This window comes from Mustelus asterias, chromosome 2 (assembly GCF_964213995.1).
Source record: "Mustelus asterias chromosome 2, sMusAst1.hap1.1, whole genome shotgun sequence".
Taxonomy (NCBI): domain Eukaryota; kingdom Metazoa; phylum Chordata; class Chondrichthyes; order Carcharhiniformes; family Triakidae; genus Mustelus; species Mustelus asterias.
The window spans coordinates 25,855,327-25,872,897 of record NC_135802.1 but is presented as its reverse complement, the minus strand read 5'-3'; the positions used below and the strand labels follow the sequence as shown (position 1 = coordinate 25,872,897).

The 17,571-nt window shown below is 45.0% G+C and overlaps 1 protein-coding gene across 5 annotated transcripts in view; it reads left to right on the top strand.

Moving 5' to 3' along the window:
* Positions 1-7,626: 7,626 nt before the first annotated feature.
* Positions 7,627-17,571, top strand: part of LOC144506461 (extended synaptotagmin-2-like) — a 227,166-nt gene continuing 217,221 nt past the window's right edge. For 3 of the 5 annotated variants that reach the window (XM_078232636.1, XM_078232628.1, XM_078232619.1), the window contains exon 1: positions 7,641-8,044. In XM_078232636.1, the coding sequence (XP_078088762.1) occupies positions 7,724-8,044 (321 nt within the window). In that variant the 5' untranslated portion in view covers positions 7,641-7,723. Of the gene's footprint in view, positions 8,045-17,571 lie in introns of all 5 variants that reach the window. The other 2 variants (XM_078232654.1, XM_078232645.1) reach the window with 2 other exon arrangements.

Here is a 17,571-nt window from a genome sequence, read left to right as displayed (position 1 = left end):
ACAATGCTTTTAGGTAGGGGTTGCCATCTTAATCCATAAAATAACCCGTGGTCATAGAATTAGGATTCTTACACTACATAAGAAGGCCATTCAGCCCATCGAATCCGTACTGATCACAATCCCACCCAGGTCCTATTCCCATAACCCCATTCATTTACCCTGCTAATCCCCCTGACATAAGGGTCAATTTTGCATGGCCAATCCACATAACCCGCACATCTTTGGACTGTGGAAGGAAACCGGAGCACCTGGAAGAAAACCACGCAGACACGGAGAGAAGGTGCAAAATCCACACAGACAGTGACCAAAGCCGGAATTGAACCCGGGTCCCTGGCGCTGTGAGGCAGCAGTGCCAACCACTGTGTCACCGTGCCGTCCCTTGTGATCTTAGAACATTACCAATTTTATGAGCTGACAGGTGTAGGAGGGGGGAGGATGGCTGCCAAAACCTTCCATTGTTCCGATCTTTTTTTCTATTTTGTTTTGATGCCAGACTCCTTCAGAACAGTCCCTGCATGCAATTCAGCCAAAGTAAGTCAGGACGAATATTTCTGCACTGGAATATGAACTAAGCTAGTTGAGAACAGTGAACTGTGCCTGCGAAAGTTGAGAATTCAGAACACCTTGGAGGAGGAATACATGGCAGCACTGGCACTTCCTAGATTTCTCAGCAAGGATTTGAAAACAATAAACATTGCACGTTGGAAAATCCTGTACAGGGGATTAACAAGGTGCTAGGAAGTGCCTGAAATAGCTGCTGCTCTTATTATAAGTGGCACCTTTGTAATTGATTCCATGGTAAATGTGGACAGTGAGGACTGTACATACATCTGTATCCTAGTATATTAAGGCACAGATGTAGGAGGCACCAATTCTTGAGATTTTAAATGGTGGCACAGTGGTTAGCACTGCTGTCTCATGGTGCCAGGGACCGGGTTTAATTCCAACCTGGATCACTGTCTGCGTGGGTTTCCTCCGGGTGCTCCCATTTCCTCCCACAGTTCAAAGATGTGCAGATTAGGTTGATTGTCCATGCTAAATTGCTCCAAAATGTGTAGGTTAGGGGGATTAGCAGGGTAAATACATGGGGTTACAGGGTTAGGGCCTGGGTAAGATGCTCTGTCGGAGAGTCGGTGCAGACTCAATGGTTCGAATGGCCTCCTTCTGCACTGTAGGGATTCTATGATGCTTCTAAATGAATTGGATTAGTGCCAAAACAAACAACAGAAGTATATCATCTCCAACAAAGGAAAATATCCCCTGGTGCTTTACAAATGGAAACAAAAGAAGCAGATGCCAGCCCGTTATGGAAGAGTTAGGAGAAAACACCAATAACAATGGATTTGAAGAATGATTTTAAAAACAGAAAGGGTGATAGATTTAAAGAGGGGATTAGAGAGTATAGCTGATGTGGCTAAAGTTACTGCCAGCATTGGAGGGGAGATGTTGAGGGGTGGAGGTGGGAGCTGCGAGGGGTGGCAGTGGTGAGGGGTGAGAAGGGCAGGGGGATAGGGGAGGAGGATTGGAGGGAGCATAATATCAGAGCCCAATGACTCTTTGGGGGAAAAAACAAAATGGAGAAGATTGCAAAAATAGTCTGAGACAAGGCCATAGGAGAATTTGAAGTTGAAGACAAGAGGCTTAAGTTCACAGCATTGAGGAGAGTGTGTGACAACCCCCACGAGGTCCATGGGGAATCACTGATTGATCTCCCTGTGGGGCTCATTGAGTATGAGTTCCTCTGGTAACAGGCGGTGGCCTGCCTAGCTGGAACTCATTGCCTGAGGCTTTTAAAAGGCAGGCCCAGGACTGGGCCTGCTGAACTTTTGATCCCATCAGGGGCTAGTGTGTGTACACCACTGTAGTGGTTTTACTTTGCATTTTGTAATGAATGTATGTTCCTTTCAAGTCAGGCTTCCTGAGTCATTACAGAGTGACAACATTATAACCCAGGCTATAACCCTACACTGTTCTATACGGGGCTGGGGGTGAGGTGGGGGGGCGGGGGGGGGGGGGGGGGGGGGGGAAGGAGGAGGGGGGGTAGTTGCCTGACTTCAGAAGAGGGCTTCTGATGAAGGTCCACCTTGGCACCTTCCAATCCATGATGTAACTAATGTTTTCTGTCCTTCCCCCATAGAGGTGCAATCTTTCTACCAGCCTAAAAACTGAGCTTGGGCAGGAAATTGCCTTTAAGCAGTCATTATTTGAAAACTTGAAAGCCTCAATTGGGGCAGTTGCGAGCTTCCCGTCTGAGGCCTTCCCCACCCCAGTGTAAAATCGCTGTGTGGTGGGGATAGGCTGGAACCCAGAGGGAATTCTATCCCTTCAATTTCCGTCTCCACAGCCTAAAAACTGGGGGAGTGTAAAAATTCTGGCCACAGATCTTAAATTGGTACCTGTCACCAAAGGGTCAATTCAACTTCTCCACACCCCTTTTCCACAAAAATGATACTCAGAACTACTTCTCACAGTGTTCACTGAATCCACCTGCTTGCCTTCCAATAGACTAGTCCTTCAATCCTAATTTATAATCAGCCCCTCTATAAAATACTTTTATTCTTACATATGGAACATTCATGATATCTTGATTCAACTGCATCTTAGGTTGTATCATGGTGACCACTCTCTGTCCAATTGAACGAGTGAACCACTATAAAGCATTTCCATTCTTCCTCAAGTAAGGGGACCAACACCGTACACAGTACTCCAAATACAGTCTCACCAATGCTCTATACAGTTGCAACAGCACTCCCTACTTTTATACCCTATTCCATTAGCAATGAATGCCAAAATTCCATTTGCCTTCCTTATTACCTGCTGTGTTGCACACTAACTTTCTGCGATTCATGCACAAGGACACCCAGATCCCTCTGCACTGAAGTACTTTGAAATTTCTCTCTATTTAGATAATAAGTTGCCTTTTTATTCTTCTGACCAAAATGGATAACTTCACACTTACACATGTTAAATTTCACCTGCCAGGTTTTGGCCCACTTGCCTAACCTATCCATATCCATCTGTAAATTTCTTATTTCCCCATTGCAACTTATTTTAGTGTCAGCTGCAAATTTGGTTATAGTACTTTCTATCCCTGCATCCAAGTCAGTGATTTGGATTGTAAATAGTTGGGGCCTGAGGACCCAACCCTGTGGCACACCCTTAGTTACAGTTTGCCAACCAGAAAAAGACCCATTTATCCCCACTCTGTGCTTTCCGTTGGTTAGCCAATCCTCGATCCAAGCCTTCCCCTGCCAAAGGAAAGCAATCACATTCATTGTTATCTGATTGACAGTAAAGTATTGTTCAATAGGAGGTGGTGGCATAGTGGTACTGTCACTGGACTGGTAATCCAGACATTCAGGGTAAAGCTTTTTGGGACTTGGGTTCAAATCCCACCATGGCAGATGGTGGAATTTGAATTCAATAGAAAATCTGGAATTAAAAATCTAATGAAGACCACAAAACCATAGTCGATGCACTGCAGGAACTCACCAAGGCTCCTTAAACATCACCTTCCAAACCAATGACCCCTCCCACATAGAAGGATAGAAACAGCGTGGGAATACCACCAGCTGGAAGTTTCTCTCCAAGCCACTCACCCAACTGACTTGGAATTATATTGACATTATTTCATGGTCACTGGGTCAAAATCATAGAATTCCCTTCCAAACAGCACTGTGGGTGTATCTACCTCAAATGGACTACAGCAGTTCAAGAAGCCAACTCTCCACTTCCTTCTCAAGGGCAATGAGGGATAGGCAATAAATCCTGACCTAGAAGAGAAGCCCTTGAATGAATAATAAAAATGGAACAACCATTTTCCTATCTCCAATCTTTTTATAGCCAATGAACAAATTGTTGAAGATCTTTCTGGCTTTGGCATAATGTTTACACACCAGAACTCGAAGTTCCACTACTGTCCTTCTCTTAGATGATATTGCCTCAATGTTACCTCCAGCAGACTTGAATGGAAACAATTCCTCCACATGAAGGACCTAGTGACTAAATAGAAACAAACATTTCACTTCACTAGTGTGTGACATTTAAACTATATTTTTAAAATTTGTTCTAATTGAAGACTCACAGAGTACTGAATCCTGAGGTATGGGAGAACCCATCATTATTTGGATGCCTCATTCTGTGATCAACTCAAAGATAGAAAGCAAAAGCAAGATACTGCAGATACTGGAAATCTGAAACAAAGAGAGAAAATGCTGGAAATATTCAGAAGACCTGGCAGCATTGGTGGAGAGAGAACCAGAGTTCTGCTTCAGGTCTGCTATCTTGTCTCCCCTTCCCATAGCACCTTTCCACCCAGGTGCAGGAGATGCCACACCTGCCCTTGTATCTCATCCCTGCTCACCATCAAAGATACCAAACACTGCTTCCAGGTGGAACAACAATTTGCATGTATTTCTTTCAACTTAGCATATTGTTTTCACTATACATGAAGGGGCTTCCTCCATACTGGTGGACCAAACGCAGACTGGATGACCGCTTTGTGGAATACCTCCTTCAGTCTGCAAGCATGATTCTGAGCTTGTCATTTTAATTCGCCTTATCCCAAATCTGACCTTTTTGTCCTTGACCTCCTGCAGTGTTCCAATAAAGCTCAGTGCAGCTCAACAAACCTTTCAACTGGGCAGTTTACAGCTTTCTTGACTCAACCTTGAAATCAATACTTTTAGGTCATAACCACTGTCCCCACAATATTTCTGTTTTCTTTCCAGGTTTGTTCTTTCTTTTCTCTGTATTTTTAGTTTGGTGTGGGGACCGCAAGCCCGATTTTTGAATGGAACCCTCAAAGGCCAGGAAGGAAAGACGTGTTTGATCTTCAGATGGGTGATCACTGAAACCCCCTTTCTTCCAACCCTCTTCTCTGAGCAGCCAAAACCCTTCCTAACCCTGGATTTACCAGCTTTGGAGATCCGTGGCCCTTCTCTTTCTTCTTGTTGAAGTCCTGGTAGTGGTTACAAACGCGCTCTCGGCACTGCCAGGACTTATTTATTATTGTTACATGTATTGGAATATAGTGAAAAGTATTGTTTCTTGCGCGCTGTACAGACAACACATACCGTTCATAGAGTACATAGAGGAGAAGGAAAGGAGAGGGTGCAGAATATAATGTTGCAGTTACAGACAGGGTGAAGAGAAAGATCAGCTTAATATATAATAGGTCCATTCAAAAGTCTGATGGCAGCAGGGAAGAAGCTGTTCTTGAGTCGGTTGATACGTGTTCTCAGACTTTTGTATCTTTTTCCTGATGGAAGAAGGTGAGAGTATGTCCGGGGTGTGTGGGGTCCTTAATTATGCTGGCTGCTTTTCTGATGTGGAGATGGCGTTGGACTGGGGTAAACACAGTAAGAAGTTTAACAACACCAGGTTAAAGTCCAACAGGTTTATTTGGTAGCAAAAGCCACACAAGCTTTCGGAGCTCTAAGCCCCTTCTTCAGGTGAGTGGGAATTCTGTTCACAAACAGAGCTTATAAAGACACAGACTCAATTTACGTGAATAATGGTTGGAATGCGAATACTTACAACTAATCAAGTCTTTAAGAAACAAAACAATGTGAGTGGAGAGAGCATCAAGACAGGCTAAAAAGATGTGTATTGTCTCCAGACAAGACAGCCAGTGAAACTCTGCAGGTCCACGCAACTGTGGGAGTTACAAATAGTGTGACATGAACCCAATATCCCGGTTGAGGCCGTCCTCGTGTGTGCGGAACTTGGCTATCAGTTTCTGCTCAGCGACTCTGCGCTGTCGTGTGTCGCGAAGGCCGCCTTGGAGAACGCTTACCTGAATATCAGAGGCCAAATGCCCATGACCGCTGAAGTGCTCTCCAACAGGAAGAGAACAGTCTTGTCTGGTGATTGTCGAGCGGTGTTCATTCATCCGTTGTCGCAGCGTCTGCATAGTTTCCCCAATGTACCATGCCTCGGGACATCCTTTCTTGCAGCGTATCAGGTAGACAACGTTGGCCGAATTGCAAGAGTATGTACCGTGTACCTGGTGTATCTGGAGACAAATGTATCTGTATCTGGAGACAATACACATCTTTTTAGCCTGTCTTGATGCTCTCTCCACTCACATTGTTTTGTTTCTTAAAGACTTGATTAGTTGTAAGTATTCGCATTCCAACCATTATTCATGTAAATTGAGTCTGTGTCTTTATAAGCTCTGTTTGTGAACAGAATTCCCACTCACCTGAAGAAGGGGCTTAGAGCTCCGAAAGCTTGTGTGGCTTTTGCTACCAAATAAACCTGTTGGACTTTAACCTGGTGTTGTTAAACTTCTTACTGTGCTTTTCTGAGGCAGTGGGAAGTATAGACAGAGGCAATGGATGGGAGATTAGTTTGCATGATGGACTGTGCTATGTTCACAACACTTTATAATTTCTGGCGGTCTTCGACAGAGCAGGAGCTATACCAAGTTGTGATACATCTGGAAAGGATGCTTTCTATGGTGCATTTGTGAAAATTGGTGTGAGCCTTGGCAGACATACCGAACTTCCTTAGAGTCCTGAGAAAGTAGAGGCATTGGTGGGGTTTCTTAACTATAGTAAGTGTGGAGGGACCAGGACAGGTTGTTGGTAATCTGAACAGTTATAAACTTGAAGCTCGCAACCATTTCCACTTCATCACAGTTGATATAGACAGGATATCCTCCACTATGCTTCCTGAACTCAATAACTATCTCCTTCGTTTTATTGACATTGAGGGAAAAATTGTTGTCTGACGGAGCTGCTGGCCACCTCCTCTGGCAGCTCGTTCCAGGCACCCACCACTCTCTGCATGAAAAACTTCCCCCACACATCTCCCTTAAACATTCCCCCTCTCCCCTTGCGCCAGAGTGTGGCGACTAGGGGATTTTCACAGTAAGTTCATTGTAATGTTAATGCAAGCCTACTTGTGATACTAATAAAAATACCTGTGCCCCCTTGAAATTGACATTTACACCTTGGGAAAAAACCTCTGACCATCATGTTTCTCCCCGCCAGCTAAGTAAGTATTGATAGTTTAATAATCAATCAATTGGAAGAGTGGAAGCCTCCCACTTCCAACTGGACACTCCAAAATGCAGAGCCACCTGGCCCAGGGCCCGTGACGTCAGAGGGAAGCCGTAACGTGAAGGGAGGCTGATGGCGTGTGGGGCGTGACGGGAGCACGCAGGCGCGCCCCTGGCGTTGGCGGCGGTTGGTTGGTGGGCGGGGCCAGGCGAGGTGGGGCAAGGCGGGAGAGGGAGGGAATGCAGGGGGCGGGGACAGAGCCGCCGCTGGATTGACAGGAGGAGGGGCGGGGGACAGAGCCGTCGCTGATTGACAGGAGGAGGGGCGGGGTCCGAGCCGCCGCTGATTGACAGGTGGGGACAGCGACTGCTCGCTGACAGGCGGAGGGGGCGGAGACAGAGCCGACGCTGATTGGCAGGAGGAGAGGGCTGGGTCAGAGCCTGCGCCTGATTGAAAGGCGGAGGTGAGGGGAAGACGGAGCCGGCGCTGATTGACAGGTGAAGGGGCGGGGTCAGAGCCGCCGCTCTGACAGGCGGAGGGGGCGGAGCGGGGCAGAACGGTCGCTGATTGACAGGTGAAGAGGGCGGGGTCAGAGCCGCCGCTCTCTGACAGGCGGAGCGCGGCGGAGGCTCCAACCCTTAGAAATAGCGAGGTTGTCATCGCGCCCGAGTTCAGTCAGGAGAGAGCCGGCGAGTAGGCCGGAGAGGAGCGGGGAGATGGGCGAGCACACCGAGTCGGAGGATCGGAAAGACTCGCTGGCCGAGGAGCCGGAGCCGCCGCAGCCGCCGATGATCAGCCTGGACATCGCCGGCGTCCTGCTGCAGTTCGCCAAGACTTTTGTCATCATCTTCCCGGTTTACGCGCTCGGCTACCTGGGGCTGAGCTTCAGCTGGGTCCTCATCGGGCTGCTGCTCTTCTTCTGGTGGCGGAGGAACCGGGGCAACAAGCGCTCGCGGCTGTTCCGCGCGCTCGCATTCCTGGAGCACCAAGAGACCTGCGTGCGGGAAAACATCCCATTCACCGACCTCCCGGCCTGGGTGTGTATACACGGAGCGCCTCCTCCCTCTCTGAAGTTTTAAAGTTTATTTATTAGTGTCACAAGTGGGCTTACATTAACACTGCAATGAAGTTACTGTGAAAATCCCCTAGTTGCCACACTCTGGCGCCTGTTCTGGTACACTGAGGGAGAATTTAACATGGCCAATGCACCTAACCAGCATGTCTTTGAAGTGTGGGAGGAAACCGGAGCGCCTGGGGAAAACCCATGCAGACACGGGGAGAATGTGCCAACTCTGCACAGACAGTGACCCAAGCCGGGAATCGAACCTGGGTCCCCGGTGCTGTGAGGCAGCCGTGCTAACCACTGTGCCTCCTCGGTTTCCTTACATTTTATAACAATCACAAAACATTTCACCCAACCTCTTCTCCCCCTTCCAAAAATGTTTTCGCCCTCCCCACACACTTTTCATTTAAAGATTGAAATTGAGTCAAAATGTAATGCTTATATTGCTTTAAAAGTTCATTGCACTTGGTGGAGTTTGTAATTCACATATCCTGTCGGCTCGATCCTGGTGTGCGTGACTTTGGTCTTTTAGAGTTGTGTAGATATTGTATTCTTTCTCTTATAGTAACGTGGTCTGGCCCTGGTCCAAGCAGTGCTGCTGGAATAACACTGGTGGCACGGGGCTGTGGCATTGTGTGTGACACCTGTTCCTGGGTTTTACTGTGTGTGTGCCTGGTAAATCCGGATGCTTCCTCAAATTTCCCTATCAAGGAATATCAGAGTTTGTTTTATTGTTTAAAATAGCTGAACTGCCCCGCATTTGGGATTTTCTCTTATGCAGTGTGTTACACTCTGCCCTTCCCTCTGATCTTTTGTAAATAAATTCTGGGGCAATGCTTCGTGGTGTGGGCGGCATGGTGGCACAGTGGTTAGCACTGCTGCCTCGCAGTGCCAGGGACCTGGGTTCAATTCTGGCCTCGGGACATTGTCTATGTGGAGTTTGCACATTCTCCCCATGTCTGCATGGGTTTCCTCCGGGTGCTCCAATTTCCTTCCACAGTCCAAAGATGTGTAGGTTAGGTTGATTGGCCGTGCTAAGTTGCCCCTAGTGTCAGCAGATTAGCAGGGTAAATATGTGGGGTTACGGGAATAGGGCCTGGGTGGGATTGTGGTTGGTGCAGACTTGATAGGCTGAATGGCCTCCTTCTGCACTGTAGGGATTCTGAGTTGCAGTTGTGTTTCTGAGTGTTTCTTGACAGATAACGAATCTTGATTAAAAGTTACCTTCAGGAGATGCTGGATATCACAAGATTAAGTATTTTTGCTTAGTGAGCACGGTGCCTCCGACCTGCTAGGTATAATGTTGAGGATGTGTGAAAAGTTCTTGCCCATTTTGTTTTTTTTTCATCCCTTTGACATTTCACATTCTATCAAAAGATAAACATCTGGGAAGTGAGAGCTTGGGTTGGAACTCGTGCTTTCATTTTACCAAGGCAGTTGAAAATAATTCATTTAGTTGGTTAACAAGCGGACATGCTCTGTGGCAATTATGTATCTGTTGCATAATGTTTGTGAAAAATAGAGAATGGTGGACATAATGTAGGAGTTGCAAGCTATTGGTTTTGGAGTTCATATGTATTTGCTAGTGTACCTCTTTTGCATGTCTTGTTACACATATTTTGGCTGTAGTAATGTTACAGAATTGCAGGGTGGCACAGTGGTTAGTGCAGCTGCTTCACAGCTACAGGGACCCAGGATCAATTCCGGCCTTGGGTAACTGTGTGTCGTTTTCATGTTCTCCCCATGTCTGCGTGGGTTTTCTCTGGGTGCTCTGGCTTCCTCCCACAGTCCAAAAATGAGCAGGTTAGGTGGATTGACCATGCTAAATTGCCTCTTAGTGTCCAAAAATGTATAGTTTAGGGGGATTAGCGGGGTAAATGCGTGGGGTTATGGGGATGGGGCAGGGGCCTAGGTAAGATACTCTGATGGAGAGTTGGTGCAGACTTGATGGGCAGAATAGCCTCTTCTGCACTGCAGGGATTCTATGATAATTGAACTACCTCACTGTTTGTTTGATAAAGTAAAACAATGGTTTTGTTAGTAAAGTTGAATTGAAGGAGCTAATGGGGAAGTGGCAGTGCCACTTAGGATAAGGGACAAGAAAGCAGAGGGTCATGCCGAATAGTGGTTTTTCATATTGAGGGAAGTCATATGTGTTGTCCCCCAGGGATTGGTGTTGGGTCCACTGTTCTTTTGGTGTACATCAGGATTTGTGTATATACAAGACAGAATTTCAAAGTTTGCATATGATGCATAAAAATGTAGTAAACAGTGAGCGGATACATAGGAGGTTCCCGCCTGTACCACTCTTTCAAGCAGTGAGTTCCAGATTCTCACCACCCGCTGGGTGAAAATGTTTTTCCTTACACCTCCTATAAACCTCCTGCCCCTTAACCTAAATCCATGCCCCCTGGTTATTGATCCCTCTTCTAAGGGGAAAGGTTCCTTTCTACCCATCCTATCTATGCCCCTCATAATTTCAACACCTCAATCAGGTCCCCCCTCAGCCTTCTCTGCTCCAAGGAAAACAATCCCAGCCTAATCAGTCTCTCTTGATAGCTGAAACGCTCCAGCGCAGGTAACATACTGGTGAATCTCTGCACCTTCTCCAGTGCAATCACTTTCTTCCGATAGTGTGACGATCAGAGCTGCACACAGTATTCCAGCTGTGGCCCAGCCAGCATTTTATACAGCTCCATCATAACCTCCCTGCTCTTATATTCAATGCTTTGGTTAATAAAGGCAAGTTTCCTATATGCCTTAACTACCTGTCCTGTCTTGTGGACGTGCAAGTCAAGGTCCCTCTGATCCTCTGCACTTCCTCGGCTCCGACCATTCATTCTATATCCCCTTGCCTTGTTAGTCCTCCCAAAATGCATTATTTCATACTTTACGGCTCCTGATTGCTTTGACAACTAAGGCAAAAGAGAATCCAAGGAGATTCTGCAAATACGTAAAGAGCAAAAGAGTAACTAGGGAGAGAGTAGGGCTTCTTAAGGATCATCAAGGTCATCTATGTGCGGATCCACAAGAGATGGGTGAGATCCTAAATGAATATTTCTCATCAGTATTTACTGCTGAGAAAGGAATGGATGTTAGGGAACTTGGGGAAATAAATAGTGATGTCTTGAGGATTGCACATATTACAGAGGAGGAGGTGCTGGAAGTCTTAAAGCGCATCAAGGTAGATAAATCCCCGGGACCTGATGAAGTGTACCCCAGGATGTTGTGGGAGGCTAGAGAGGAAAGTGCGGGTCCCCGAGCAGAGAAGCATTGACAGCCAGAGGTGAAGTGCCTGAAGATTGGAGGGTGGCAAATGTTGTGCCTTTTAAAAAGGGCTGCAGGGAAAAGCCTGGGAACTACAGGTTGATGAGTCTCACATCTGTAGTGGGTAAGTTGTTAGAAGGTATTCTGAGAGACAGGATCTACAGGCATTTAGAGAGGCAAGAACTGATTAGGGACAGTCAACATGGTTTGTGAATGGAAAATCATGTCTCACAAATTTGAGTTTTTTGAAGAGGTAACGAAGAAGATAGATGAGGGCAGTGCAGTTGATGTTGTCTACATGGACTTTAGCAAGGCCTTTGACAAGGTACCACATGTTAGGTTGTTGCATAAGATTAAATCTCACAGGATCCAGGGTGAGGTAGCCAAATGGATACAAAATTGGCTTGATGAGAGAAGACAGAGGGTGGTTGTAGAGGGTTGTTTTTCAAACTGGAGGCCTGTGACCAGCGGTGTGCCTCAGGGATCGGAGTTGGGTCCACTGTTATTTGTCATTTATATTAATGATTTTGGATGAGAATTTAGTAGGCATGGTTAGTAAGTTTGCAGATGACACCAAGATTGGTGGCATCGTGGACAGTGAAGAAGGTTATCTCAGATTGCAACAGGATTTTGATCAATTGGGCCAGTGGGCTGACGAATGACAGATAGAGTTTAATTTAGTAAATGCAAGGTGATGCATTTTGGTAGATCGAACCAGGGCAGGACTTACTCAGTTAATGGTAGGGCGTTGAGGAGAGTTATAGAACAAAGAGATCTAGGGATATCTGTGCATAGCTCCTTGAAAGTGGAGTCACAGGTGGACAGAGTGGTGAAGAAGGCATTCAGCATGCTTGGTTTCATCGGTCAGAACATTGAAAACAGGAGTTGGGACGTCTTGTTGAAGTTGTACAAGACATTGGTAAGGCCACACTTGAAATGCTGTGTACAGTTCTGGTCATCCTATTGTAGAAAGGATATTATTAAACTAAAAAGAGTGCAGAAAAGATTTACTAGGATGCTACCAGGGCTTGATGTTATAAGGAGAGGCTGGATAGATTGGGACATTTTTCCTCTGGAGCGTAGAGGCTTAGGGCTGATCTTTTAGAGATCTATAAAACAATGAGGGGCATAGATCAGCTAGATAGTCAATATCTTTTCCCAAAGGTAGGCGAGTCTAAAACTTAGAGGGCATAGGTTTAAGGTGAGAATGGAGAGATACAAAAGAGTCCAGAGGGGCAATTTGTTCACACACAGGGTGATGAGTGTCTGGAACAAGCTGCCAGAGGTCGTAGTAGAGGCGGAAGAAAGTGATTGCTTTGGAGAAGGTGCAGAGATTCACCAGTATGTTACCTGCGCTGGAGCGTTTCAGCTATCAAGAGAGACTGATTAGGCTGGGATTGTTTTCCTTGGAGCAGAGAAGGCTGAGGGGGGACCTGATTGAGGTGTTGAAATTATGAGGGGCATAGATAGGATGGGTAGAAAGGAACCTTTCCCCTTAAAAACCGTTTAGACAGTTACATGAGTAAGATGGCTATCGAGGGATATGGCCCAAGTGTGGGCAAGTGCGACTAGCTTAGTCGTTTTAAAAAAAAAGGTGGCATGGACAATTTGGGCCGAAGGGCCTGTTTCCATGCTGTAAACCTCTGTGACTCCTCTTGGGGTGGCACAGTGGTTAGCACTGCTGCCTCACAGTGCCAGGGACCCAGGTTCGATTCCTGCCTTGGGTCACTCTCTGTGCGGAGTCTGCATATTCTCCTTATGTCTGCGTGGGTTTCCACTGGGTGCTCCAGTTTCTTCCCACAGTCCGATAGATGCGCTGGTTAAGTGCATTGGCTGTTTTAAATTCTCCCTCAGTGTACCCGAACAGGTGCTAGAGTGTGGCGGCTTGGGGATTTTCACAGTAACTTCAGTGCAGCATTAATGTAAGCCCACTTGTGGCACTAATAAATAAAGCTTTTAACCGTTTTCTTCCTCATGTCTCAAATCATTGGTTCATTGCTGCATTTGTTCTCCCAGAGCCAGATCCTCTGTCACTCTGCACACGTGGCATTATTTAAGCCTTGGTGTGCTGTTTAATTGTGGAAATGGCAACATTGCTGAGCCTCTTCGTTCTTTCTCCAATGTTTTCATGTGCACTTCGAAGAGGAGAACATAGACTGACTGGCGAAATGGGTAGTCACATGGCAAATGAAATTTAATGCAGAGAAGTGATTCGTGATTCATTTCGGTAAGAAAAATGAGGAAAGGAATAGAAAGTGATGGAGTTTTCAAAGGGGCTTCAGAAACAGAGATCTGGTGTGTATGTGCACAAGATTTTGAGGGTGACGGGACCCGTTTAGAAGGCTGTTTATTAAAATAAAAGCATTTGGGATCCTTGGCTACACAAAGAGGCATAGGGTCCAAAAAGAAGGAAATTATGCTAAATCTATAAAAATCGATGGTTAAACCCCAACTGGAGTATTTTGACCAATTCTGCATCACTATAGGAAGGATGCTAGGTCTTAGAGGGTGCAGAAGCAATTTACTAGAATGATGAGAGGGATGAAAAACTTGAGTTATGTGACAATTCTCAAGAAACCTTTGAGAGCAGAGAAAAGTAAGAGGAGATTTGTTAAGGGCCTTCAGATTATGAATGTATTTGGTAAGGTTAAATCAGGAAAAACGAACAGAAGTGTCAGTAACCAGGGTACACAAATTTAAAGCAAAAGAACCTGAGGTGACATTTGTTAGGAAACCAAAAGCAGTTTTAAGGTATTTATATTGGTAAACATTAAAAATAAGGTATACTTTAGGTGGGTTTAATAGAATATTTCTGTGCCTGGAAGGGACCTAGACTTGGATTCATGTGGGACAAAGGTGTTTGTATTTGTGGAGGTTGGCTTCAATTCCAACTGGGATTCGCTGTGCTTAGAGAGAGCTATGGCGTGAAGAATAAATATAGTTGCTTAGCAACTAGAGGTTCTTGAAAGGCAACACTTTTCTTTGTTCTTTAGTTTTTAACCAGAAGCTAGAGCTTCTAGTTGATGACAGGCAGCTGGGTGGGGCGGGGGAAGAAACACCTCTCTCAGATTTGCTAGAAGAAAAGCCATACAATGGAGTAATGATTGAGAAAGCCAGAGCTCTAAAGGACATCTACCTAAAGAAACTAGAGAAATGAAGGGGCATTTCTAGGAGGCCTTAAGTAAAAGGAACAAAAATCATTTGGGAGGAGAACAGGGTACTGTTCATTCAAGTCACTGAACTGAAAAGGAACTGGCTGGTGAGAAGTTAGAATGATACCTGAAGTGGTTCGAAGGTTTCTGATATCTTACTACAGTTTGTAAAGCATTAATTGAAATGACTGTGGAGCAATTGGTGTCTGGATATTGGAGTTTGCGTGTAAAAGCAAGACAAAGAAATCCAAAAGAGGTTGGTGAAAAATTCTAGAATGGATTCACTGTTAAAAGTGGAGTGAAATCTTTGTTTAGAAGTGCATGCCTCACCTAAAATCAGTTAGAAACATTGCAGGCTGCATCACAGAAGGTGGTTCTTTGTGGAGAATCTTTATGCCTCCAATTTAACTGAGTAATCCATGTGGGAATGCTTTTGTAGTGCCTTTTCATGACCATCACTGTACAAATAATTCCGTACCGTCTTGCCAACAAATCGGGACAAATGTTTGCTTATTTCACTTGGTGAGTCTCCTTGTAAATACTAGCATTCCATTTGTGTTAGAAATTGCTGCCATATGATGTGCTTCCATTTCTGACATTTGCTGTTATACCCAGAGTGTGCATTCTGTGGTTTTCATCTGAGTTACTCTGAAAACGAGAGGGTTATTGGGGGATGGTGCTTTGAAAAAAAAAATCTGGTCATGACTGTGAGCCACTGACTCTGGCTGGGGTTGTGAATCTTTGACTTTTGGGTTTTGCAATGCTGTAGGCAACCTCTCGATTAAACTTGCTGTATGCACTAAGGCTGGCTGCTGTGACAGCACAAGTTCTTCAAAAACAAGTATATCTTTAAAAAATGTAACTACTTGAATGCGGATTTGAAGGCTGAAGATGGTAGCCGGTTTGGGGTCTGAGAGCAGTAGCAGTTTACTAATCCCAATTTAGAACAGGCCTACGGTTAGCAGTGTAGTCTGTCAATCAATAACCCTTTAACTGTACCCGCACTGACTGAATTTCCAGCAAACATGTTGTTTGTTTCTCTGCCAAAACGCATGCTGGCACTTATGGGAGGTCCAGAACCTGTATATCAGTTCTACAGACAACTGTCTTCAATATAATGTCTGAGCTTTGAATCGTGTATTGGAAATAATGGTTCAAATTTTGCAGTAGAATTAATGGTGTGAGACTTAACAGTGCTCACTGTTACTACGGAGTAAAGTGAAGAGCAATTTCCAGCATCTTCACATGCACAGCTTGACACAAATCATGTGGTTGCTGTCTTAGGGGTCCTGCTCCTCCAGAAGCTATGATACCCTGGGTACCTTACCAAGAAACTTGGCATTCAATTGCATCAGAATAGGGCACATATTGACGCCCACAAGACATGCAAGAAAATTTTGGAGCTTAACCATTCAAATGTAAGTGAATTTTTAATGACTCGATCACCCAAAAACTCTCTGGCAGTGAAAATTAACATTTGTTGATGTGTATTCGTTCGTAATCCTTCAGAGGTAGTAAATGCTGGCCAGCCAGCGATGTCCATGTACCACAAATTAATAAAGAAAAATTATTATTGAAGATTGAAATGTTTTCGCTCCCATTCTGTTTCTTATCTTTCTCTCATAATCTCATCTTTCATTTCTTTACTTTCTGCACATGATTTGGCATTGGATTAGCTGCTCTAACATTTACCCCCTGGTTTAGGAGACACATTGTCATTTGTTACACAGATCTCCTGTAGAGTGCGCCATGCTGTTTTTGATTTCAATATCTGCAAATTCCAGTGTAAGGGCCCACAGTCTGTGGGCAAATGTAAATGCAAGTGGCGAATACTATAATTTGACTGAAAAATTTGGGCCAATAAGTGGAATCTTTCAAAGAAAGGTTGGGTGGCCACATTGCATGAAGAGCTCATTTACCTGCAGGAATGAAAAAAAGCTTTAAACCGTGGTTAGCACTGCTGCCTCACAGCGCCAGGGACCTGGGTTCGATTCTGGCCTTGTGTAGAGTTTGCGCGCTCTGCCTGTGTCTGCGTGGGTTTTTCCGGGTGCTCTGGTTTCCTCCCGCGTTCCAACCATGTGCAGGTTAGGTGGATTGGCCATGAGTGCACTAAAATGTGTAGGTTAGGGGGATTAATGGGGTAAACACGTGGGGTTACAGGAATAAGGTGGGGAGGGGGGAGGCTTTTGTAAGATTCTCTGTCGGAGAGTTGACGCAGACTCGATGGGCCGAGCGGGATTTTAGGGCAGCCATTGGCTAGAGTAAGCATTTACTCAGCGGCACAGCACAACCTGGAGTGCCTCAAGTACAAAACACTTTCTGATGCGCTGACAACATTTTTTCCATTTTCCATATCAGCCATTCTGAATAAGGTTATCAATTAATGCTGAATTAGGAACAGTTTTGTGCTGTTGCTCATGCCTATAAGTAAATGTTGGATTAGCCAAGTTGTTTTCACATAGGCTCATGAACAGATCTTTAATCTTGATTCATTGGCCAGTTTATATATGCAAAAATAGGTTTGCATTCAAATTTGCAGAAATGTAAGCAGCTTTGTGGTGAACCAAACATTGTACTTTTCAAACTATTGACATACAAGCCCTGAAAAATGAGCCACTCAGCCCTGTATTTGCTCCCCATTATCTAATTGTATGGCAACGGATGCTCCTAACATTAGATTTAATTATAATCTAATGGAAAAAAGATTATATAATTTCCTGGAAGATAAAATAAACTGTGTGGATTATTTTCAGAAAGAGGATGCACTTTCTTGTGATCTATAATCTTCATCACAGGGTTTAGATTGGAGAATTTGTTGCAGCTGTCTGTGTGATTCGTATCAGGTTAGAGCCAGAATCAGCACCTCATGGAACAACACTGTTCAACAGGATTATTTTAGATTCAGGTCCGATGAGCTCGTCAAAATAGAAGCTTTTTTAGGGGGACATTTTGCCTCTTTGGTCAATGAACAAAAACTATTAGCAGCCATCCCGGTGTCTGATAATAAAGCAACTCCTCTTTCCTGATGTAGCCAAAGTCCCAAGAAATCATACCAGGAGACGTTCAAGTATGTGTGTCTTTT